The 21,509-nt window shown below is 36.3% G+C and overlaps 1 protein-coding gene across 1 annotated transcript; it reads left to right on the top strand.

Moving 5' to 3' along the window:
• Window positions 1–9,283: 9,283 nt before the first annotated feature.
• LOC115975450 (NAC domain-containing protein 17-like) lies at window positions 9,284–13,310 on the top strand. Its single transcript, XM_031096230.1, has 5 exons — window positions 9,284–9,763; window positions 10,606–10,883; window positions 10,976–11,269; window positions 11,831–12,407; window positions 12,726–13,310. The coding sequence occupies exons 1-5, from the start codon at window positions 9,583–9,585 to the stop codon at window positions 13,151–13,153; spliced, it is 1,758 nt and encodes a 585-aa protein (XP_030952090.1). The 5' UTR covers window positions 9,284–9,582; the 3' UTR covers window positions 13,154–13,310.
• The last annotated feature ends 8,199 nt before the right edge of the window (window positions 13,311–21,509 follow it).

Raw genomic sequence — 21,509 nt, forward strand, 5'->3', positions numbered from 1 at the left:
TGTAGTGGTTAAAAAGAAAACGGGAAAGTGGCGTGTATGCGTAGATTTTACAAACTTGAACAAAGTCTGCCCAAAGGACCCTTACCCTATGCCTCGAATTGATCAGTTAGTGGACGCCACTGTGGGCCATCCTCGAATAAGCTTTTTGGATTCCTTTCAAGGGTATTATCAAATACCTCTAGCCTTGGACGACCAAGAGAGGACAGTTTTTGTTACTCCTATAGGAAACTGTCATTACAAAGTGATGCCCTTTGGTTTGAAGAATGCAGGGGCTACCTACCAAAGGATGAAGACTAGGATGTTTGACGCACAGTTGGGAAAAACCATTGAGATTTATATCGATGATATGGTAGTAAAAAGTAAGGCAGAGTCTGAGCATGTTAGTGATCTTGGGAATATTTTTGATATCTTGAGGAAGCATAAACTACGACTTAACGCTTCCAAGTGTTCTTTTGGTGTCGGGTCTGGCAAGTTTTTGGGCTACATGGTTACACACCGCAGAATTGAACTCAATCCCGACCAGATTAAGGTGATCAACAACCTGTAATCACCTCGGAATCCAAAAGAGGTCCAGAAGCTTACGGGAATGACCGCTGCCCTAAACTGGTTCATTTCTCGGTCAGCTGACAGGTGTAGACCTTTCTTTAAATTGTTAAATAAGTGGAAAGGGTTTGAATGGACCGATGGATGTGCCGAAGCTTTCCAGCAGTTAAAAGAATACCTTTCTCGGCCACCAATTATGTCAAGGCCTGAGATGGATGAGGTTCTGTTCGCTTACCTTGCCGTGGCCATTCATGTGGTAAGTTTAGTTTTGATTTGTGTTGACTGTGGCGTGCAGAAACTTGTCTATTACGTAAGTAAGTCATTACATGAAGCTGAAGTCTGGTACTTACCATTTGAAAAGGCTATTTTGGCGGTAGTGTATGGCACACGTAAGCTCCCCCACTATTTCCAATCACACACAGTTGTTGTTTTGACTCAACTCCCTCTTAAATCCCTACTTCGGAGTGCTGATTACACAAGGAGAATTGTAAAGTGGGGCATGATCCTGGGGGTTTTTGATATCAAGTATATGCCTCGCACTTCGGTCAAAGGTCAGGTCCTCACTGATTTGGTAGCTGAGTTCGCCGAGACCCCATCAGAAGATAAATTAGAGGAGCAAAACATGGATGAAAAATCGGTTGGCATAATCTCCTTGGAAGAACCTTTGTCGTGGAAGGTTTATGTTGATGGTGTAGCTAACTACAGAGGATCTGGAGTGGGGCTAGTCCTAGTATCCCCAGAAAGAATCACAATCGAGAAGTCCTTGAGATTGGGATTTTCTGCTACAAATAATGAGGCCGAGTATGAAGCTCTCTTAGTAGGGATGACCATGGTTCAGAAAATGGGTGGAAAGGCAGTGAAAATGTTCTCTGATTCAAGACTGATAGTAGGCCAAGTCTAAGGGGAGTTGGACTCAAAGGATCCCAGAATGCAAGAGTATTTGAGCTAGGTTAGAAACTTGCAATCTGGATTTGAGTCTTTTGCTTTATTACAAGTTCCTAGGAGTAGGAATTCACATACGGATTCTCTTGCCACACTGGTAACCTCTTCGGCACAGGACTCACCTTGGGTAATTCTTGTGGAAGACTTACACAAACCTTCTGAAGAGGTAAGGAATGTAATTCAAGTTTATCAGGTCAGGGTGGGGCTTAGCTGGATGGACCCTATTGCGTTATTCCTTAAAGAAGATGTTTGCCCGAGAATAAATCCGAGGCTGACATGGTGCGAAGAAAAGCACCTCGGTTTTGGTTGTCCGAGGACCAAAAATTGTATAAAAGATCTTTTTTCTGGCCCGTATCTATTGTACGTGCACCCTGAAGCAGTGGAGCTGCTCCTAAAAAAATTGCAAGAAGGAATTTGTGGAAGCCACACGGGAGGTAGATCTCTGTCTCATAGGGCCCTCACACAAGGCTACTGGTGGCCAAACATGCAAAGGGAAGCTCAAGACTATGTAAAGAAGTGTAATCAATACCAAAGATTTGCACCAAATATCCACCAACTTGGAGGAGTCCTTAATCCCTTGACCAGCCCTTAGCCTTTCGCTCAGTGAGGCTTAGATATTGTGGGGCATTTCCCTAAGGTGGCAGGGAATAAGAGATATTTGTTGATCGGCACAGATTATTTCACTAAATGGGTTGAAGTTGAACCCCTGTCAAACATCAGAGACGTGGACACCAAGAAATTTGTTTGGAAGAATATTGTCACACGGTTTAGGATTCCTCACACTCTCATCTTGGATAACAGGCTTCAATTTGATAGTAAAACCTTTAGGAGGTACTGCTGCGATCTTGGAATAAAGAATAGATATTCAACTCCGACCTATCCACAAGGAAATGGGCAAGCCGAGGCTGTCAACAAAGTTATAGTGAGTGAACTCAAAAAAAGATTAGACAACGCAAAAGGGAAATGGGTAGAAGAATTGCCATATGTCCTTTGGACTTACCGAACTACACCTTGTAGATCTACTGGAGAGACACCTTTCTCAATGACCTATGGTGCCGAAACTATCATCCCTTTGGAGACTGGTTTCCCCACACTTAGAATAAGTTCTTTCGCTCCAGGCGGCAATGATGGGCTGTTGAAAAAAAGCCTAGATTTAATTGAAGAACGGAGAGAAAATGCCAGGGTCCAATTAGCTTATTATCAACACAAGCTCAAACAAAAATACGATGCCAACGTGAAACTAAGGCCACTGGCACCTGGAGATTTGGTTCTAAGAAAAGTTATGGGGACTGCCAAGAACCCAACATGGGGGAAGTTGGGACCTAACTGGGAAGGGCCCTATCGTATTACATCAGTGGCCGGGATTGATGCTTATTATCTAGAAGATTTAGAAGAAAGGGTCGTACCATGCCCTTGGAATGTATATAATCTAAGGAGATATTATTAGTAATGGAGATTCTCTTCACTTCAGTTTGGGTTTGTTATATTGCTTGTCATGTGTTATGGACGTATATCTAAGTATCAAACTGAACCTTGGCCATACCTGGCTCCTCAGACCACATGCCTTGGGAAAATTGATAACTTTATTCATTATTCTAAGTATTAAACAGAACCTTAACTATGCCTGGTTCCTCAGACCACCTGCTTTGGGAAAATTAATACTCATTGGCATCTATCTAAGTATCAAACTAAACCTTGGCCATGCCTGACTCCTCGGATCATATGCCTTGGGAAAATTGATAACTTTATTCATTATTCTAAGTATTAAACAGAACCTTAGCTATGCCTGGTTCCTCGGATCATCTGCTTTGGGAAAATTAATACTCATTGGCATCTATCTAAGTATCAAACAGAACCTTGGCCATGCCTGGCTCCTCGGACCACATGCCTTGGGAAAATTGATAACTTTATTTATTATTCTAAGTATTAAACAAAACCTTAGCTATACCTGGTTCCTCGGACCATCTGCTTTGGGAAAATTAATGCTCATTGGCATCTAAGTATCAAACTGAACCTTGGCCATGCCTGGCTCCTCGAACCACATGCCTTGGGAAAATTGATAACTTTATTCATTATTCTAAGTATTAAACAGAACCTTAGCTATGCCTGATTCCTCGAACCATCTGCTTTGGGAAAATTAATACTCATTAGCATCTATCTAAGTATCAAACTGAACCTTGGCCATGTTTGGCTCCTCGGACCACATGCCTTGGGAAAATTGATAACTTTATTCATTATTCTAAGTATTAAACAGAACCTTAACTATGCCTAGTTTCTTGGAGCATCTGCCTTGGGAAAATTAATACTCATTGGCATCTATCTAAGTATCAAACTGAACATTTGCCATGCTTGGCTTCTCGGACCACATGCTTTGGGAAAATTGATAACTTTATTCATTATTCTAAGTATTAAATAGAACCTTAGCTAAGCCTGGTTACTTGGACCTCTGCCTTAAGAAAGTAAACATGACTTGACCATTACCTAAGTGATTAAGCATGACATACTCTGGGTACAGTTACAATGGTCTCAATTAGACGTTCATGAGCATCAATTAAAGTATTTGCAGGCATACCCATGTCTATATGAAAGTGGTCTGCCACTTAGCTCCTATCAAGTTATTTTTAAGTAAGGCAAGTTGCAACTTTAAAACCTATGCTCACGTCACAATGTTGAGTAAGTTTTTCAAAAAAAAAAAAATTAGGCAGGGCCGAGGTGTTTAACTTAGCAGATTCAAGTTGTTTTAATATTGATCATATTTTTGCATAAGGTAAGTGTTGTTACTTAGATGGATTGGTCACTCAAGATATATTCCATCACAACAAGCAAAATCATAAAAAGAAAATCTGCAACTTCCATTAAAGTTTAGGCCTCTAACAAAGGCAGTTAAATAACAAGGAAAAGATACAATTATTTTTTCATCTTTATTACAAGTTTTTCCTTCACATTTTTGGGAGGTTGTGTATTCGCTGCTGTGGGGGTTACTTGAGCCTTATCCTTAAGGTCCACTTTTGGAGGTATGGCAGGGGTTGCCAATACCAGCTCCATGCTCTGGGAAGTTTCTTTTTCTTTGAGGAAATCCTTTTGAACAGTTGAAGCTAAGTCAGCGCCTTGGACTGCACCTTGGTTGGCATCCCTAGCTTTTGTAGTGTCCTTGGCTTGCTCCCTACCCTCAGAATAAGTGTTAGCTGCAGGAGGGGCTCTAGGTGGACTTCCTTGGGCTTCAGCTGCTTTCGAGGGTGCCGGGTCGGATTTAGAATTTGAAGAGCTCACAAGCCGTATGGCCAGCGGGTAGTAGACACTATCTTCCCTCTTGAGCATGGAAGAGGCCTCAACCCTAGCCTGGTTGAGGGCTTCTTCCCATGTTTGGGCGCAGTGAGTTCTACAAACGGCAGGGACCTCGGCCCTAAGGGCGTCTTCAGTCTCAGCCATGCCTACGTCATAGCCATGCTGCTCTACTTCATCTTTGTCTTCCTCTGCCTCCTCTTGAGCTTTCTCGGCGATACCTCTAGCCTTCTCGACTTCTTCCAGTTTCTTTTTTAATATAACAATATGAGTTTTGGAAGAGGTCAAGTAGTCCTCAGCAGTACGCAGCAGCAACCTTTGACTTTTAGCACTCTCCAAGGATGTCACCGCGTACTTCCTCTCCTTCTCCTCCTCCTGCAGCTTCTTCTTAAGCTCTTGGATACTCTTCTCGGCCACATGAAAGGCATCCACAGCAGCGTTACGCCTCCCTTCTTCCTCCTTCATCTGTCGATGGTAGGAGTTGTCTATTTCTTTAGCCTGGAAAGATGCTTGAACAGCTTGCCAAGGAAAGAAAAAAGAATCAGAAGAGGAAAGTGAAGAGAATAAGTTAGAAAGAAAGGAGAGGAATGTACCATAGCTAGATATCTTTTGAGATTGAGAAAAACCTCATGTCTCCAAATGTCTCGTAACTGGCCATCCGAATTTACAAATACCTCGGCCTTAAGGATTTTGTCTAGGCTATCCTTGTTGATCAAGATGAAATTTGGTTCAGCAGCGCGTTTTTCTGTAAATCCATTAGTGAAATAGATTTTTGTCAAATATAAAAATACAGTAAATCAAAAAAAGGACTTGTAAATGAATACCCTAGGCTAAGTACCCCACCTGATTCTCCTTCTCTTGTCAGGCAAGGGAGACCATCACTCCACTCCCCTGACAAGATCATGAAGTTTTTATTCAGCCCCTTGTTGGATTCGGGGAGGCATTGAATGAGCCTAACCTCGGGATACCTTGATTTCAAGTAGTATCCCTGTCCCTTTAGGCGGTGAAGGTTATAGACCTAATTGACATCATGGTGGGTTAGACCTAAACCCATCTTTTCGTGGAGGGCATCCATGGAGCCTAGGATCCTAAACATATTAGGGGCACACTAAGTGGGAGCCAACCTATGAGCTTTAAGGTAGTCTCTAGTGACTCCACCCATGGGGATTTTCATCCCTCCTTCTATGAATGCAATCACGGGATCACTACCTCCCCGACTTGCCTATCCTCATGCCATTGACTCTCATCACAGTATCTAATTCCTACTCCTTAAGGGATATTATAACGAGCCCTAAAGCTTTCTATCCCTTCCTCGGAATCTACTAAATTCTTAAATCTACCAATTTCTAGAAGAGGCTGGGAAAACTAAAGAGATTGAAAAAGAAATAACGTGAAGAAAAGAGGAGGATGTAAAAAATTAAAGAGCAAAAGTTTAAGAAGACTTATGGGGAGAGTAAAGGTGTCCTCGGACGGGTCCTTGGTATTTGTAAGGGCTCAAGAAGGTTGAAAAAGTGTGCAGGTTCAAGGTATGAGTGCTAGAACGAAATGAATGCTAAAGTGAGGGAAAAAGTTGATTTAATAGGTATTTATACCAAGGAGAGAGCAAAGAGCGGGAAAATTCCCGCTCAATTCCTAACAAAGCTCTCAACCTTACGATTCGCATCACGCTGTAGAACGTAGGGGACAAAGAGCTGCCAGAATTTAATAAGGACGTGCCTCGAATGCTGCAGCGCCAGGAGTGCGTTTTGGGCAGACAAAAAGGCGTCTTCATAAGCAGAGGAAGAACGAAATAGGCACGGAGCTAATTTAGAGACATCGAAATCCTCCTTTCTCCCTAAGGAGCCAGAAAGGGGAATCTTGAGGGGCTATTGTAGGGTCCTTAGGCCCAGAAGTGCATTATTTATTCATATATTGGGCCTGTGGCCCAAGCCGAGAACAAAGATCTGCTCAAGGATGAGATGTCTTCGTTAGAGGAGATTGCGCTGATGAATAAAAGGTGGGGTTTGGTCCTAAAGGCACCAGAAAGTGTGTCGAGGATGAAAACTTCCTCGGCCGAACTTGGCCGAGGTCCTGGAAAATGGATTGACAGCAAAGATGACAATCCCTGAAATTCATTTGGGGCAGACAAGCACTGCAGAGATATAAGATAAGGATGAGCCCTAAAATATCTGGGGAGAAAGCTGCTGCCTCCGTATTAAATGCACTGCAGCTAATCCCTTGGTCGCATTAATGTAAAAGTGATACCTGAACAGTGTATTTTAGCCTTATAGCTACTACTTCAGGACTTATGAGAATGGCTGATGGGACAAGTATCAGCTCTAACCATCTAGCATACAGGTGGATGGTGGAGGTGAAAAGGGAAGGGAGTATAAAAGAAGACGAAAAAGAACAAGAAGCGGGGATCGAAAATTTAAGAGAAGAAATATTATAGTGATCCACAATCAAATTTGTAACACTTTCTAAGAACATTATATTAGAACTATTGTCCTCGGATTTCGCTGAGGACATGCTTTCTTCATTTCATAATAGTCCATTTTTATCTTTTTGTCATCAAGTCTATCTATATCGTTGTTTGATCAAATAAGCCCAGTTTTTCAATCCATTCCTCTACAAATTCATTGTTTTGTGCCTCTTGGGCCAAAGTCCGTCCAAGTGCTGGGCTAGGAACTCAAGTCGGGTCCTTATAGAAAGTATGTTAATTTTTTGGGCAAAAAGCTTATATACGATATATTAAAAGGATGTTATATTAAGAGGAAATATGACTTTCATTATTTCAACGTGGACTCTTGCTCAACATTTTTTAGTAGGGGCCATATGCTAATAAGGTTCATTTAAATTTTAGACCCGTTAAAATTTAAAACTTATTATTTTATGGGTTCATGTACTCTTTTCTTTTTATTATATTTCTCTTTTGAATAGTCATTTTTTTTTAATTGTTTCAATAATTTATTCTTAAATTATATATATTTTTTGGCATTTTGGAAGTTTTAACATCTGAATTTGTATATATATATATATATATATATATATAATTTGTAGACTGTGAATCTTTTGATTCTTTTTAATAGTTATAGCCATGGATTATTTTTCTGAATATAACCTATTTTTCTCTTATATCTCTATTGTTTAGTCATATATATATATATATATATATATAGTTTTGTTTTGTTTAGTTATCTGATTCTTTAATATTTTTTGGTCTTTCAGAAGTTTTAAAATTTGATTTTTTTAGTTATTTTTTTGCAGTTAAATTTTTTGTAAACTATTACACATTCAAGTAATGACTTATTCATGCAATGGTGTAATTTCTTAATTAATTTAAAATTTTATAAAATTATTTTAGTTTATCTTACAAATAGGTAGGTTTCTGTGCATAGTATGAGTTAATGTGTAATATTAGGGGTGTCAATGTTCGACCCAACCCGTGAACACGACACGAACCCGACACAGGTTTTTTCGGGTTAGGGTTAGGCCTTAATGGGTTTGGGTCATTAACGGGTCGACTCGAAAATGACACAATAAGAAACATGTCATAAGCGGGTCAACCCGCGTAACCCGCAATAGACACGTTTAACACGCCAATTTAATTGTGTTAACTCGAAATGACCCACTTAACACAATCCGTTTAACTCGTATAACAAATAAATATTTATTTTATTTTAGATTTGTCAAATACCTTTTATATCCAACATATATTTTAAATTTAAAAAGAAAAGTGAGTAATTACAAAAATTTACAAGGGATATCATTGGAAATTGAAACTTTACAGACCCTAGAACTACTAATACTTTTTTCTTTTCTATTTATGGCATAGAACTTGCACAAATGAAATTGGATGAGCTTGTGGAAGATGTTATGAATTTGGACATCAACAAAGAATCTATGGATGATAATCATGGTTATAGTCAGGATTAGTCTACTGTTTAATCAAATTATTTCAATATTGATACTTAGCATTTGGCGAGTTCCAAGTATATTATATTTTTGTTGAACTATGTTTTTTTATTTTTGTTAAACTTTGTTATTTTGAATTTGGGTTGAAGTGTATGCACTTCTTTTGGAGTGTAAAGAACTTATTTCTAGATGAATATTATATTTTTGTTGAACTATATTATTCTGAATGTGGGTTAAAGACTTGAAGTGTATGCACTGCCTTTTGGGGTGTAAAAAAAATTATTTCTAGATGGATGTTATATTTAATATTATGCAGATTGAAATGGGTTATGATACATTCATGTCAACCTAACACGACTCATTTATTAAGCATGTCAAATGGTTTGGGTCAGGTCAACCCGTCTTATTAACAGGTCGGGTTAGGGTTGAAGGATCATGACACGATTATTAAATGGGTCGGGTTAGAGTTGAGCCATTTAGTCGAATACCCCTACCTCGACACGACACGAACCCGAAACGCTAACCCGAATTGACACCCCTATGTAATATATATATATAATATATATATATGTACATATATAAATTCTAAAAATATATAATATTAAAAAAATACAATTTTCCAATTCCTTCTCGTTCAAGGAAACTTCCCAGAGTCACATAAAAATACGCCTCTTCCAGTCGTTTGTTTGACTACGCCACCACTCCGCAAGCCCAATCACTTTTCTTCTGTCTGTGTCTGTCAACTCTCAACCCTTGCTAGGGTTTGAACTTTCAATCTTCACCAAACCCCACAACCCTCTCAATCCTATCATGTAGATTTACTTTTCTTTCTCTCTTTCTCTCTTTCTCTCTCTTTCCTGAGATCCCAAATTTTCAACCCCCTTTTGATTTTTGTTCAGAAAACAGAGAATAGAGAAATCGATGACTGTGCAATCAGAGTCTTGTATGGGTGACGATGGATGGCCACCTGGGTTTCGGTTCCACCCGACAGACGAGGAGCTTGTTCTGTACTATCTGAAGAGGAGGATTTGTCGGAGGAAGCTCAAGCTTGATATCATCGCTGAGGTCGATGTGTACAAATGGGACCCTGAAGAATTGCCTGGTACTAAAAGCCTTTTCTTTTCTCCTTTTTGGGTTTTTGGGGAACGTTGACTTGGTTTGTTTGGTTGTTTGATTGTTGGGTTTGAAGTCAAGCCTTTGTTTGGTTGTTGATTATGCTTGGAACTAATCTGGGTTTGATTAAAAAAATTGGATCTTTGTTAATAATTCTTGTAAATTTTGTTTGATTGCTTAGGATTTTATATGGGTTTCGGTTGAAGTATGGATTTTTGTTGAATTTGATTCGAACTGTATTTATATAAATATAATAATTTTAATAATTAGAATAACCAAGGTACTGAAAATTAGTTTTTAGTTTATGGATTTTCTTTTAACATGAGGTATGATATTTGGTTGTCTGGAATTGTTAGAAGATCTTTTTATTTGTTTTTGTTATGTGTAGAATTGCCTTAAATGCAAGGTTTATCGTTTCATTGATGGGATTATTTTAGCGGAAAATTAGTTAGGGTTTATAGACATTAGTATTGTTGTATCGTTTTCTAGTTAAATGTCAAAAATCTAATTTGATTGTTCGGATTAGCAGTAAAGGGTTTTATTTATATGATATTGTTTAGGGTAAATGGGTAATGCTATAGTTTAGTTTAACATCACAGACATATCTGTTCTTTGGCATACCAAACTATTGTTCGGTTCTGGTTTTGGTGGGTGGGATCAGTTGCCCAGTTGCTTGTGGTTTTACTGGCTAGAGGCGAGTCTAAAGGGCTCTTCTTTAGAAAGGATCCCTAAGTTAATTAAAAAAAAGAGCTTTGTTGGTTTTAAGTTTTAACCACTCTCTATGCTTGTTTTGAATTTTGGTTTTCCTAACAAAGTGAACATGAAATGCAGGGCAATCTATTCTAAAATCTGGAGATAGGCAATGGTTCTATTTCACTCCTAGAGATAGGAAGTATCCTAATGGAGGAAGGTCAAACAGGGCTACCAGACATGGGTATTGGAAAGCAACAGGAAAGGATCGTAACATTATGTGCAATTCTAGGACAGTTGGAGTGAAAAAGACCCTGGTTTTTTATAGAGGGCGTGCACCTCATGGGGAACGCACTGACTGGGTCATGCATGAGTATACATTGGACGAGGAGGAGCTTAAGAGATGCCAGAATGTTCAGGTATTGCCTTGAGTAACATAGCGTTGATCACTTGATTGCTTTCTACTGTTTTAGCTGTTGTGTGCTGAAATTTGCTGCTTTTTATGTCTCAGGATTATTATGCACTCTACAAGCTTTACAAAAAAAGTGGACCTGGTCCTAAAAATGGTGAGCAATATGGGGCACCATTTAAAGAAGAAGAGTGGGATGATGTTGAATGCCCAGATTTTAACAACTCTGTTGATAGGGATATTTCGGTGAAGCAACTCAATGAGGTTACGTCTGTCACTAATGTGAGAGCCAATGGTCAAGTATTTGATGGATTTGAGGAGTTCATGAGGCAAATTGCTGATGATCCTGTGCTGGAACAGCCACAACTCGGCGATTGTGCTCTCACTCTAACTCAGGTTGGTGATCTACCCTAATTTTCTCTTTCTACAATCTCTCTGCTGTAGTATTTTTTTCTCCCCTATACTTTCCCCCCTCCCCTCCAAAAATAAAAAACCACAAGATGGCATAACTACTTGATAGTGATAGCAGTGCTTGATTTCATATGCTGACATGGAAACAACTTTTCACACACAGTGAGTTGCAGCTGATTTTTATGAAATAAGGTCCAAGTGGTAAATGTATCTATTTGGCCTACATAGTAAAAATGCTAGAATTTGTTCTATAATGCAGAATGTGTCAGAGCTCAACTTTTTCCACTGGTATTATTTATTGCCTCATATATGAAGAAACTTGTCTAGAATATTTTTTGAACGAGAAACAATTTCATATTTCCTTGTTGTATGTTTGTATTCTGTGGCCAATGGTCTCTGGACCAATGGCATCTTGTTGCACTATGAACAAGGAGGTGGAGGGTTATGTCATGGGTTCAATGCTTTGAGTTATAATACTAATTCTGTATTGTGTCAGATTAAATATTAGGGAACACAGATATTGATTATTATAATTTTATCATATAGGTTGTTGGTGAAGAAGAAACACAGAGTACCATGGTGGATCCAGCCTCTACTGAAGTTATGAATGCCGTACCTGTTGGAGTGCTGCACCCAAGTGGTCAGCTGTATGATGCGCAGCCCAGCTTTGGCCTTACACAGTCAGCTACTTCGCAATTGCAATTGTATGAGTCACCTGAGGTCTTGTCTGCTCCCAATCCTCATGGACATGAACCTTTCATAATACATGAGGAGGACTTCCTGGAAATCGATGATCTCATTGGTCCTGAGCCTAGTTTTTCAAATGACAGAGCTGCGGAGAACTTGCAGTTCGAGAACAGGAATGGTGATGGATTAAGTGAGTTTGAACTGTTCCATGATGCTGCCTTGTTTCTTCATGACATGGGGCCAATTGATCAGGCAACAGTGGCAGATCCATATATAAATACCCTTGAGAATAATACGGTAACCCAGTTTGATTATCAGTTGCAATCCAATCTTGATGGTGCAGGTCAGAATAACGATCAGCTTTGGGCACTTGATGAAAGAAGAAACTTATATAATTCAGCAGAATCAGATCTGGGTTATTTTCCTACACCCTCAGGTAAATAAATTTTCACAGATTCAGTGTTCATTTGGCCATCCAGGCTGAGCTTCTGTTCAAATGGATGGTTTTGGTTGACATGCCATAGTTGTCATGAATCGATGTGAAAATTGGAAAGCTAGCTTCAAGGGCTCTTAACTTTATTGAATTAGTGTTTGCAATGTATAATCTTCTGATTAATTTTTCCTGTTCACTTTTGCAACAAAAAAAATGCAAAAAAAAGAAAGAAAAAAGAAAAAGAAAAAAAAAAACTCAAGTTTGAGCGTCAATGTTCTGTGGTAGACATTTGTTAAATTGGTGGTTTTTGTTCATGCGTAGGTGTCGGGTATGAATCTACAAATTATCATACCCAAGCAAATCAGAATGAAAATGGCAATGAGGATGTTGGTGCATACACAAATTATCCTATCCACGCAAATCAGAATGAAAATGGCAATGAGGATGTTGGTGCTGCAAGTCGGTTCTCTTCTGCATTATGGTCATTTGTGGAATCAATACCCACTACCCCTGCATCTGCTTCAGAGAATGCATTGGTGAATCGGGCTTTTGAGCGAATGTCTAGCTTTAGTAGGGTAAGAATGAATGTCAAAAATACAAATGTTTCTGTTGGAAATGGTGCTGAATCTAATAAGAGGGCAGGCAGAAGCAAGGGATTATTTTTTATTTCAGTTATTGGAGTGCTCTGTGCCATGTTGTGGGTGCTGATTGGAAATGTGAGACTATGGGGAAGATGCATGTCTTCATGAATATGTAAATGGGAGATTTTTCTGCCTATTTTCCTCGTCACTGCTAGAAGTGGTAATATATTGCTCTACACATTGTGAAAACAAGGATTTCAATTTTCTCTTAATTTTGATGTAAAGGGTGACCTGTTTCTTAAAATGGAAAATATCTAGAATTTTTGTTGATAATGACAAAATAAATGTATCTAGAAATGAGCTGAGCCTACTCTGCCAAATAATAGAAATTAATTTATAACTCACCCACCCACTCACTCACATTCTAATCTTTGGTACAAGCATAGTCTTGTTTGTTTTTGTTTTTTGGCTTTAAAAAATATTTAGGATAAATTACATTTTTTTCTTATTATATACACTATATTTCGATTTGATTTTTAACCTTTTAATTGGATCAATTTAATCCATAACCTTTCAGTATTGTGTTAATTTAGTTATTGTCGTTATCTTTTAGATGAAAATTGGTGACGTGTTTAATGGTCAAAATAAAAAATTAGCTTTTGTTAATGTAAGAATAAACTAAAATTTTATTTTGGTTGTTTATCATGTTAGCAATTTTTATTCAAGAAATAACGGTAGGGATTAAATTGACATAACACTGAAATGTTAGAGATTAAATTGATATAATTAAAAAGTTAAGGACTAAATTAAAATATGATGTAAAAGATAAGAACCTAATATGTAGTTTATCCAAATATTTAAAAGGTAACAAGAGTCGGTCTAAATAGCAGATTGAAGTCCAGGGTTAAAGAGGGCAGAGCAAACATAACTAAAATACAAAGGCCTTAATGCCCCCGTTGAGCCAGCTCATGGGCTGCACGATTAGCACACCTATTCACTCTAACAAAAAGACAAGAACTAATCTTATGCAATGTTTGTTTGTTTCAATGGAATATCTTATGCGAAAATAGATTTTTGCATTTTCATATGTCTTGTAGAATAAAAAAAAAAAAGGTTCAAATGAAGACTACATCCATGGTAAAAAAAAAAAAAAAACCCTATGAAAAGTATGGCTTATTTTGTAGAGATATATAGGGTGTTTGGTAGGGGTATTTAAACAATAATTTTCAGTGTTTAAACACTACAATACGTATTTCTACAGTACTTTTTAACTCACATGTATTTTCGCAATACTTAAATAACGATATTAGAAATCTCTAACCAAACGGGTCCTATTTTTCTTTATAGTCGAGCTATGGGCAGTGAGGGATGGCTTATCTTTCAGTATTTCGATTTGATTTTTTTCTTATTATATACACTATATTTCGATTTGATTTTTAACCTTTTAATTGGATCAATTTAATCCATAACCTTTCAGTATTGTGTTAATTTAGTTATTGTCGTTATCTTTTAGATGAAAATTGGTGACGTGTTTAATGGTCAAAATAAAAAATTAGCTTTTGTTAATGTAAGAATAAACTAAAATTTTATTTTGGTTGTTTATCATGTTAGCAATTTTTATTCAAGAAATAACGGTAGGGATTAAATTGACATAACACTGAAATGTTAGAGATTAAATTGATATAATTAAAAAGTTAAGGACTAAATTAAAATATGATGTAAAAGATAAGAACCTAATATGTAGTTTATCCAAATATTTAAAAGGTAACAAGAGTCGGTCTAAATAGCAGATTGAAGTCCAGGGTTAAAGAGGGCAGAGCAAACATAACTAAAATACAAAGGCCTTAATGCCCCCGTTGAGCCAGCTCATGGGCTGCACGATTAGCACACCTATTCACTCTAACAAAAAGACAAGAACTAATCTTATGCAATGTTTGTTTGTTTCAATGGAATATCTTATGCGAAAATAGATTTTTGCATTTTCATATGTCTTGTAGAATAAAAAAAAAAAAGGTTCAAATGAAGACTACATCCATGGTAAAAAAAAAAAAAAAACCCTATGAAAAGTATGGCTTATTTTGTAGAGATATATAGGGTGTTTGGTAGGGGTATTTAAACAATAATTTTCAGTGTTTAAACACTACAATACGTATTTCTACAGTACTTTTTAACTCACATGTATTTTCGCAATACTTAAATAACGATATTAGAAATCTCTAACCAAACGGGTCCTATTTTTCTTTATAGTCGAGCTATGGGCAGTGAGGGATGGCTTATCTTTCAGTATTTCGATTTGATTTTTTTCTTATTATATACACTATATTTCGATTTGATTTTTAACCTTTTAATTGGATCAATTTAATCCATAACCTTTCAGTATTGTGTTAATTTAGTTATTGTCGTTATCTTTTAGATGAAAATTGGTGACGTGTTTAATGGTCAAAATAAAAAATTAGCTTTTGTTAATGTAAGAATAAACTAAAATTTTATTTTGGTTGTTTATCATGTTAGCAATTTTTATTCAAGAAATAACGGTAGGGATTAAATTGACATAACACTGAAATGTTAGAGATTAAATTGATATAATTAAAAAGTTAAGGACTAAATTAAAATATGATGTAAAAGATAAGAACCTAATATGTAGTTTATCCAAATATTTAAAAGGTAACAAGAGTCGGTCTAAATAGCAGATTGAAGTCCAGGGTTAAAGAGGGCAGAGCAAACATAACTAAAATACAAAGGCCTTAATGCCCCCGTTGAGCCAGCTCATGGGCTGCACGATTAGCACACCTATTCACTCTAACAAAAAGACAAGAACTAATCTTATGCAATGTTTGTTTGTTTCAATGGAATATCTTATGCGAAAATAGATTTTTGCATTTTCATATGTCTTGTAGAATAAAAAAAAAAAAGGTTCAAATGAAGACTACATCCATGGTAAAAAAAAAAAAAAAACCCTATGAAAAGTATGGCTTATTTTGTAGAGATATATAGGGTGTTTGGTAGGGGTATTTAAACAATAATTTTCAGTGTTTAAACACTACAATACGTATTTCTACAGTACTTTTTAACTCACATGTACTTTCGCAATACTTAAATAACGATATTAGAAATCTCTAACCAAACGGGTCCTATTTTTCTTTATAGTCGAGCTATGGGCAGTGAGGGATGGCTTATCTTTGTGCTTGCAGAGAAATTATCATATTGTAGATTTGGAATTGGATGCTAAAGCCATCCTTGATGTGCTCACTAACCCGAGCCAATCTAACATTGTCATTTTTGCCATTCTTGATGATTGCTGGCTACTAACTACCCAGCTTTCCTAGGTTCGATTTAGCCATTACTACAAGGAAACAAATATATGCGCGGGTGGATTTAGTTAGGATGGGAAGACAACAAGTTTTAGAATTTCTTTTGTATGAAACACCTCCCGGAAATTAGATATTTTCTTCATTTTATATTTTTTGGTTTGTCTGTTAACAGGCTTTGTCCTGAACCTCTTGTTTTTTCTTAGTTTGAAATGAATTCTCCTTTTTACCCAAAAAAAAAAAAAAAAGACTAGCATCCCCTTCTAATACCAGATTTCTCCAAGGTAAAAGTATCTTGAAAAAAAAGGGAGGATTTTAAAAAGCTATGCATAACTAAAATGAAAAGGCTAATCTTTTTTATTTGTTTGGCAATGCTTTTTTGTCAACTTATTTTGTTTCTAAATTATTATTTGGTCTCCAAATATTTAAGCTCACTTTTCAAATGTGTTAGTCTCTATTTTCCAACCTTTTTGATATGGAACCGACTATTAAAAAATACTGACGTGACTAATGCACTAAAATAAAAATTGATGACACGGAAAAAAAAAAAAAAATACAGAATACAATGCAAGGATTTGTTTGAGAATTCATGGAGCCAGTGGCAAGAAAACATTTTCCCTTCGAGAGTGTTCAAATACAGACGGTCTGTTGTTGCTGTGCTCGCATTGGGATTACCAATTTGGAAGAGATATGCTGAAGCCGATCCCAAGAGGAACCACAAGATGAAGCAGAGATTGGTTCGAGTCTCAGAGGAGACCACCACTAGAAAAAGAGGCTCTATCTTGTTCCCTACTATCAAATATCAATGTATTGTTAATGACTTCGTTCCAACTTCTCTTTTTGACTATCTCTATGCTTGTGGATCTCTGTTATTTTCGTTCAGATTTGGGTGTCTTTCTCCTATTTTGTTTCGAATCTGTTGGCTCTTTATTATAAATTAATCATTTTGATTTCATTTAATCTAATGAATCTTTTGGGTTTTGCGTTGGATTTGTTGGCTTTCTTTCACTTTGTTAAGTTTAAGCTATTACTGGCATATTATGGCAATTTGTATAACTGAGCTCCATGCATACAACTTCTGAGCTCATGAACGTGAAAACAAGAGAAATTGAAAATGATAATGGCTTCTCGGGTCTCTTGATTTGAATTAAAAAAAAAAAAAAAAATTAGTCAATGTAGAACTAGAAACCTAATGGTATAAAAAAAAAAATTGGTTAAATTACATATTTGGTCCCTATCCTTTATACTATATTTCAATTTGATTCCTAACAATTTTCAATAACGTGTCAAATTAGTCCCTACCGTTATATCTTGAATGAATATTATTGACATGACAAACGGTCAAAATAAAATTTTAGTTTATTGTTACATCAACGGAAGCTAATTTTTTATTTTGGCTATTAGACATATCATCAATTTTCATCCAAAAGATAACGGTAGGGACTAAATTGATAGAGTACTAGAAGGTTAGGGACCAAATTGATAAAATTGAAAGGTTAGGGACCAAATTGAAATATGATGTATAGGATAGGGACCAAAAACGTAGTTTATCCATTATTTTATTATAATGAATATATTATTTAATTGTAGTAGATATCTTATTTTATTGTGATATTTATATTATTTTATTGGGTTAAAAGCTAAAATAAATCAATTACTGTAGTATGTGTGTAGGTAAAATAGATAAAGTAACTTTTGATGGAGCTAAATAGCTAAATTTTTAGCTCCACTTCTGTTGATGCTCTAATCTACTTAAATAAAGCCCTATCCCATTCATGAATGCACATGTCTATATAGACCTTAATACTTAAAGTTATTCATTTTTCGTTGCCAAAAGTTATTCTTTTTTATAATTGGTGATAGAAGTTAGATTTCGTCGCTATATGTTAGCTTTTGGTGATGAAGAAAATTTCCTCACTAAATTTCGTCTTCGAAAATACATTTTGTTGTAGTGCCATTTTACAACTCATCCAACATCTCAGTTTTTATTTTTACATACAATCCAATAAAATAATATAAATTACCTAATAAAATAATATAAAATAGGAGAGAGAGGAGATTTTTTTTTTTTTTTTTTTAATTTACTTAGGAAGAGAGAATAAAATATTATATAATAAGTATACGAACTCATGAATTGCATATTTACCAATTGACTGTTCATTGTTGCCAAAAAATTTTAGCAATAGCAATCCGGATGAAGTTAGTTTTTGGAGTATTCAAATGTAAAATAGCAATTGGCGGGTTTCTACACCCCCAATGCTAATGGTCGTAGAAGGAAATTGTAAAATTATATGTATTTGTGTGTTTTTTTTTTTGTTATGTCAATATCTATAAGTTATTTTTTTTATTAGATTTAGTATAATTCCTACAACTGCCGGTACTTGTTGGTTTTTCGTAATGTGGATTTAAAGAGAGCATACATTTATTTTGGACAGTTTTCCCAAATTGTGAACGTGAGTGTCCGAGAATATCAAAGTCAGATTTGCTCGGCACTTCAAAGCTGGCCCTCTTCAAATTTGGACATTGGCGTTCACATTTTTTAATACTTGTCCACAATATGTCCACTCAAAGCATTCCCATTAGCTTATAGAAATTTTTTTGCCTATTTTAATATAATTTTTCTATTTTATATACTCATTTTTCAAAACACCTTACATCATATTATCGATTTTACATTGTATTTCATTAAAATATTAATTTTTCTTGAATTTTTAATTGTTTTTCTTTATTCACACACAATAATCACCATTCACTCTCTTCCTTCATCATTAAGATATGTGAAGAAAGAATAAATAACAAAATGCAAAATGAATAGTGTTAGTGTAAATTTACACAGATACTATAGCAAACTTGTATATTTATTCAATTATATACAAAATTGTAAGTCATTTTTGCAAAATTTTTCTATTATACATGGACTGATGTGAATGTTCTCCCGATACTATCTCTCAAATATTGACAATAACATCTACACTTTTTTAACAAATGTCCACAATAAAGGCATGCTTTCTTAAAATCTGGATATTAATGTTCACATTTTCTAATATATATCCACATATTGTGGATATGTACTTCAAGATGTGGACATTAATGTCCAAATCTGCCACTCATCTTTTTGGGCAATTTGGTCCACTTAAAATCTGGACACCAGTGTCCATTTTTTCTAATCCGGACAAGGTATGTCCGCAATCATGATAGCCTCTCTCAAATCAAGATATTAACATCCACATTTTTAAGGGATGTCCACAACAAGGGTATGCTTTCTTAAAACCTGAAAATTAGCGTCCATATTTTCTAATACATGTCCACATATGGTGGATATTTTTTTCAAACTATGGACATACATGTCTACATATAGCCGAGCAGAGCAATTCCAGTTCTGCTCAGCAGTCTAAACTTGGCAAATCTGGACATTTTGTCCAAATTTTCTAATAATTGTCCACAATATGTGGACAGAAATGTCCATAACTTGGGAATATTGTACACAACCAGGATAGCCTCTCTTTAAATTTAGATATTAACGTCCATGTTTTCTAAGACATGCCCACTTATGGTGGACATGACTGCACAATTTGGGAATATTGTCCACAATCATGATAGCCTCTCTCAAATCTGGACATCAGCAGCCACATTTTATAAGGGATGTTAACTATATGTGGGCATGAATTAGAAAATGTAGAGATGAATGATGAATGTCCAAATTTGCCACTCATCTTGTTGAGGCAATGCTAGCCAAGTAGAGCAAAACCAGACGTATTGGATGCTCTATACGATAATTAGTCTTACTATTTTGTGCCTTTTTCTCTATCAAGGCACTTTATCACTCCCATCTCTTAACAAAGTTTGAAACATGGTTTAGATGTAGCTGTTTGATCTTGCCTAGAAAATCTAGAGATGCTTATGAACAATTTAACACTACTAAATCTTGCGAATTAAAAGATAGACAACAGAGCAAAAACCCATTGGGACTATTCCTCAAATTCTAACATACGTTCTGAAAGTTCAATTAGTGTCTAAAACACTAACGAATATTTAGACCCCCAATTTCAAATATAACCAATATAAGCTTATACCCAAACAATAGATGTGCAGAATAATAGGTACAAGCAAAAACCCAAACAGATAAACAACTCTACACCATAATTAATCACAACACAGCAGCAATTAAAAGGCAAGAGTAAGGGTTAGAGAGATGCAAACACAAAGGTAACACCGGCATGTGTTATCGAAGAGGAAACCGAAGAACTCGATGAAAAACCTCTCCACCACCCTCCAAGTGGTAAAATGATCCACTAAAAAATAAAGTTGGGATACACGAATAGCAATGGACCCTCCAAGCCTAATTTACCCAATGCACCTAAGCCCTCCAAGCTTCTTACTCCAACAGGGTTAAGCCTAACCGTGTCTTCTTTAGCTTCCAAGATCTCGTAATAAGCTCATTGCATCAACCAAGTGAATTGGTCATCTCCGAACTGCTTCCCAAACACCAAAATACCTCCTCACTAATATGGGTATGGTGAGATAAGGATTTGCAAATGTACCTCTCAAGGATATGTTAATGGAGAATTTGGAGAATCAAATGTCTAATATTGTGGATGAGTGAAACTTGGTTTTCTCTAGGGTTTTTCTCTTAAAATTCACTCTAGAAACTCTCTACATTTCGTGGGTATGAGGGTATTTATAGTAGTGTACGTGAGGAATGTGATAGGTCATTTTTCTGCATAACAGGGTATTCTGGCGACTTAGTCTCGTGAGTGGGATGAATCACGAGATAATTGCAAGGCTAGACTGTACTTTTTGTCCTGTAGTGCTCCAGCTGTCGTGACCCTTTAGTTTCCTGCATGCTTCACATGTGTTGCATTTTGGCGAGTTGCTAGTTGTGAGTCACTCGCGAGATCTAGTTGCGAGAATCCTCTAATGCACATACACTCAAGTTTCTTCATACTTTCTCACACATAACCTTTACATAATTCCCACCTAAATACAGGGTATCTAATTGCTAAATTAAAAGAAAATTTGACACGAAATAAAGCCAACATATGATCGAATGAATTCAACCTTACACATTCAATAGCTTGTTAAATTGCAAGTCATGTTTTGCTTTCCAACTGTTGATACCCAAAAAATTAGAAGAGCTAGTTCACCACAATAATATAAAGGACCCATGGGAACAAGCTTATGAAAGAGGCTGAAGAACCGCGAAGAATAGGCAAAAG

This window comes from Quercus lobata, chromosome 2 (assembly GCF_001633185.2).
Source record: "Quercus lobata isolate SW786 chromosome 2, ValleyOak3.0 Primary Assembly, whole genome shotgun sequence".
Taxonomy (NCBI): Eukaryota; Viridiplantae; Streptophyta; class Magnoliopsida; order Fagales; family Fagaceae; genus Quercus; species Quercus lobata.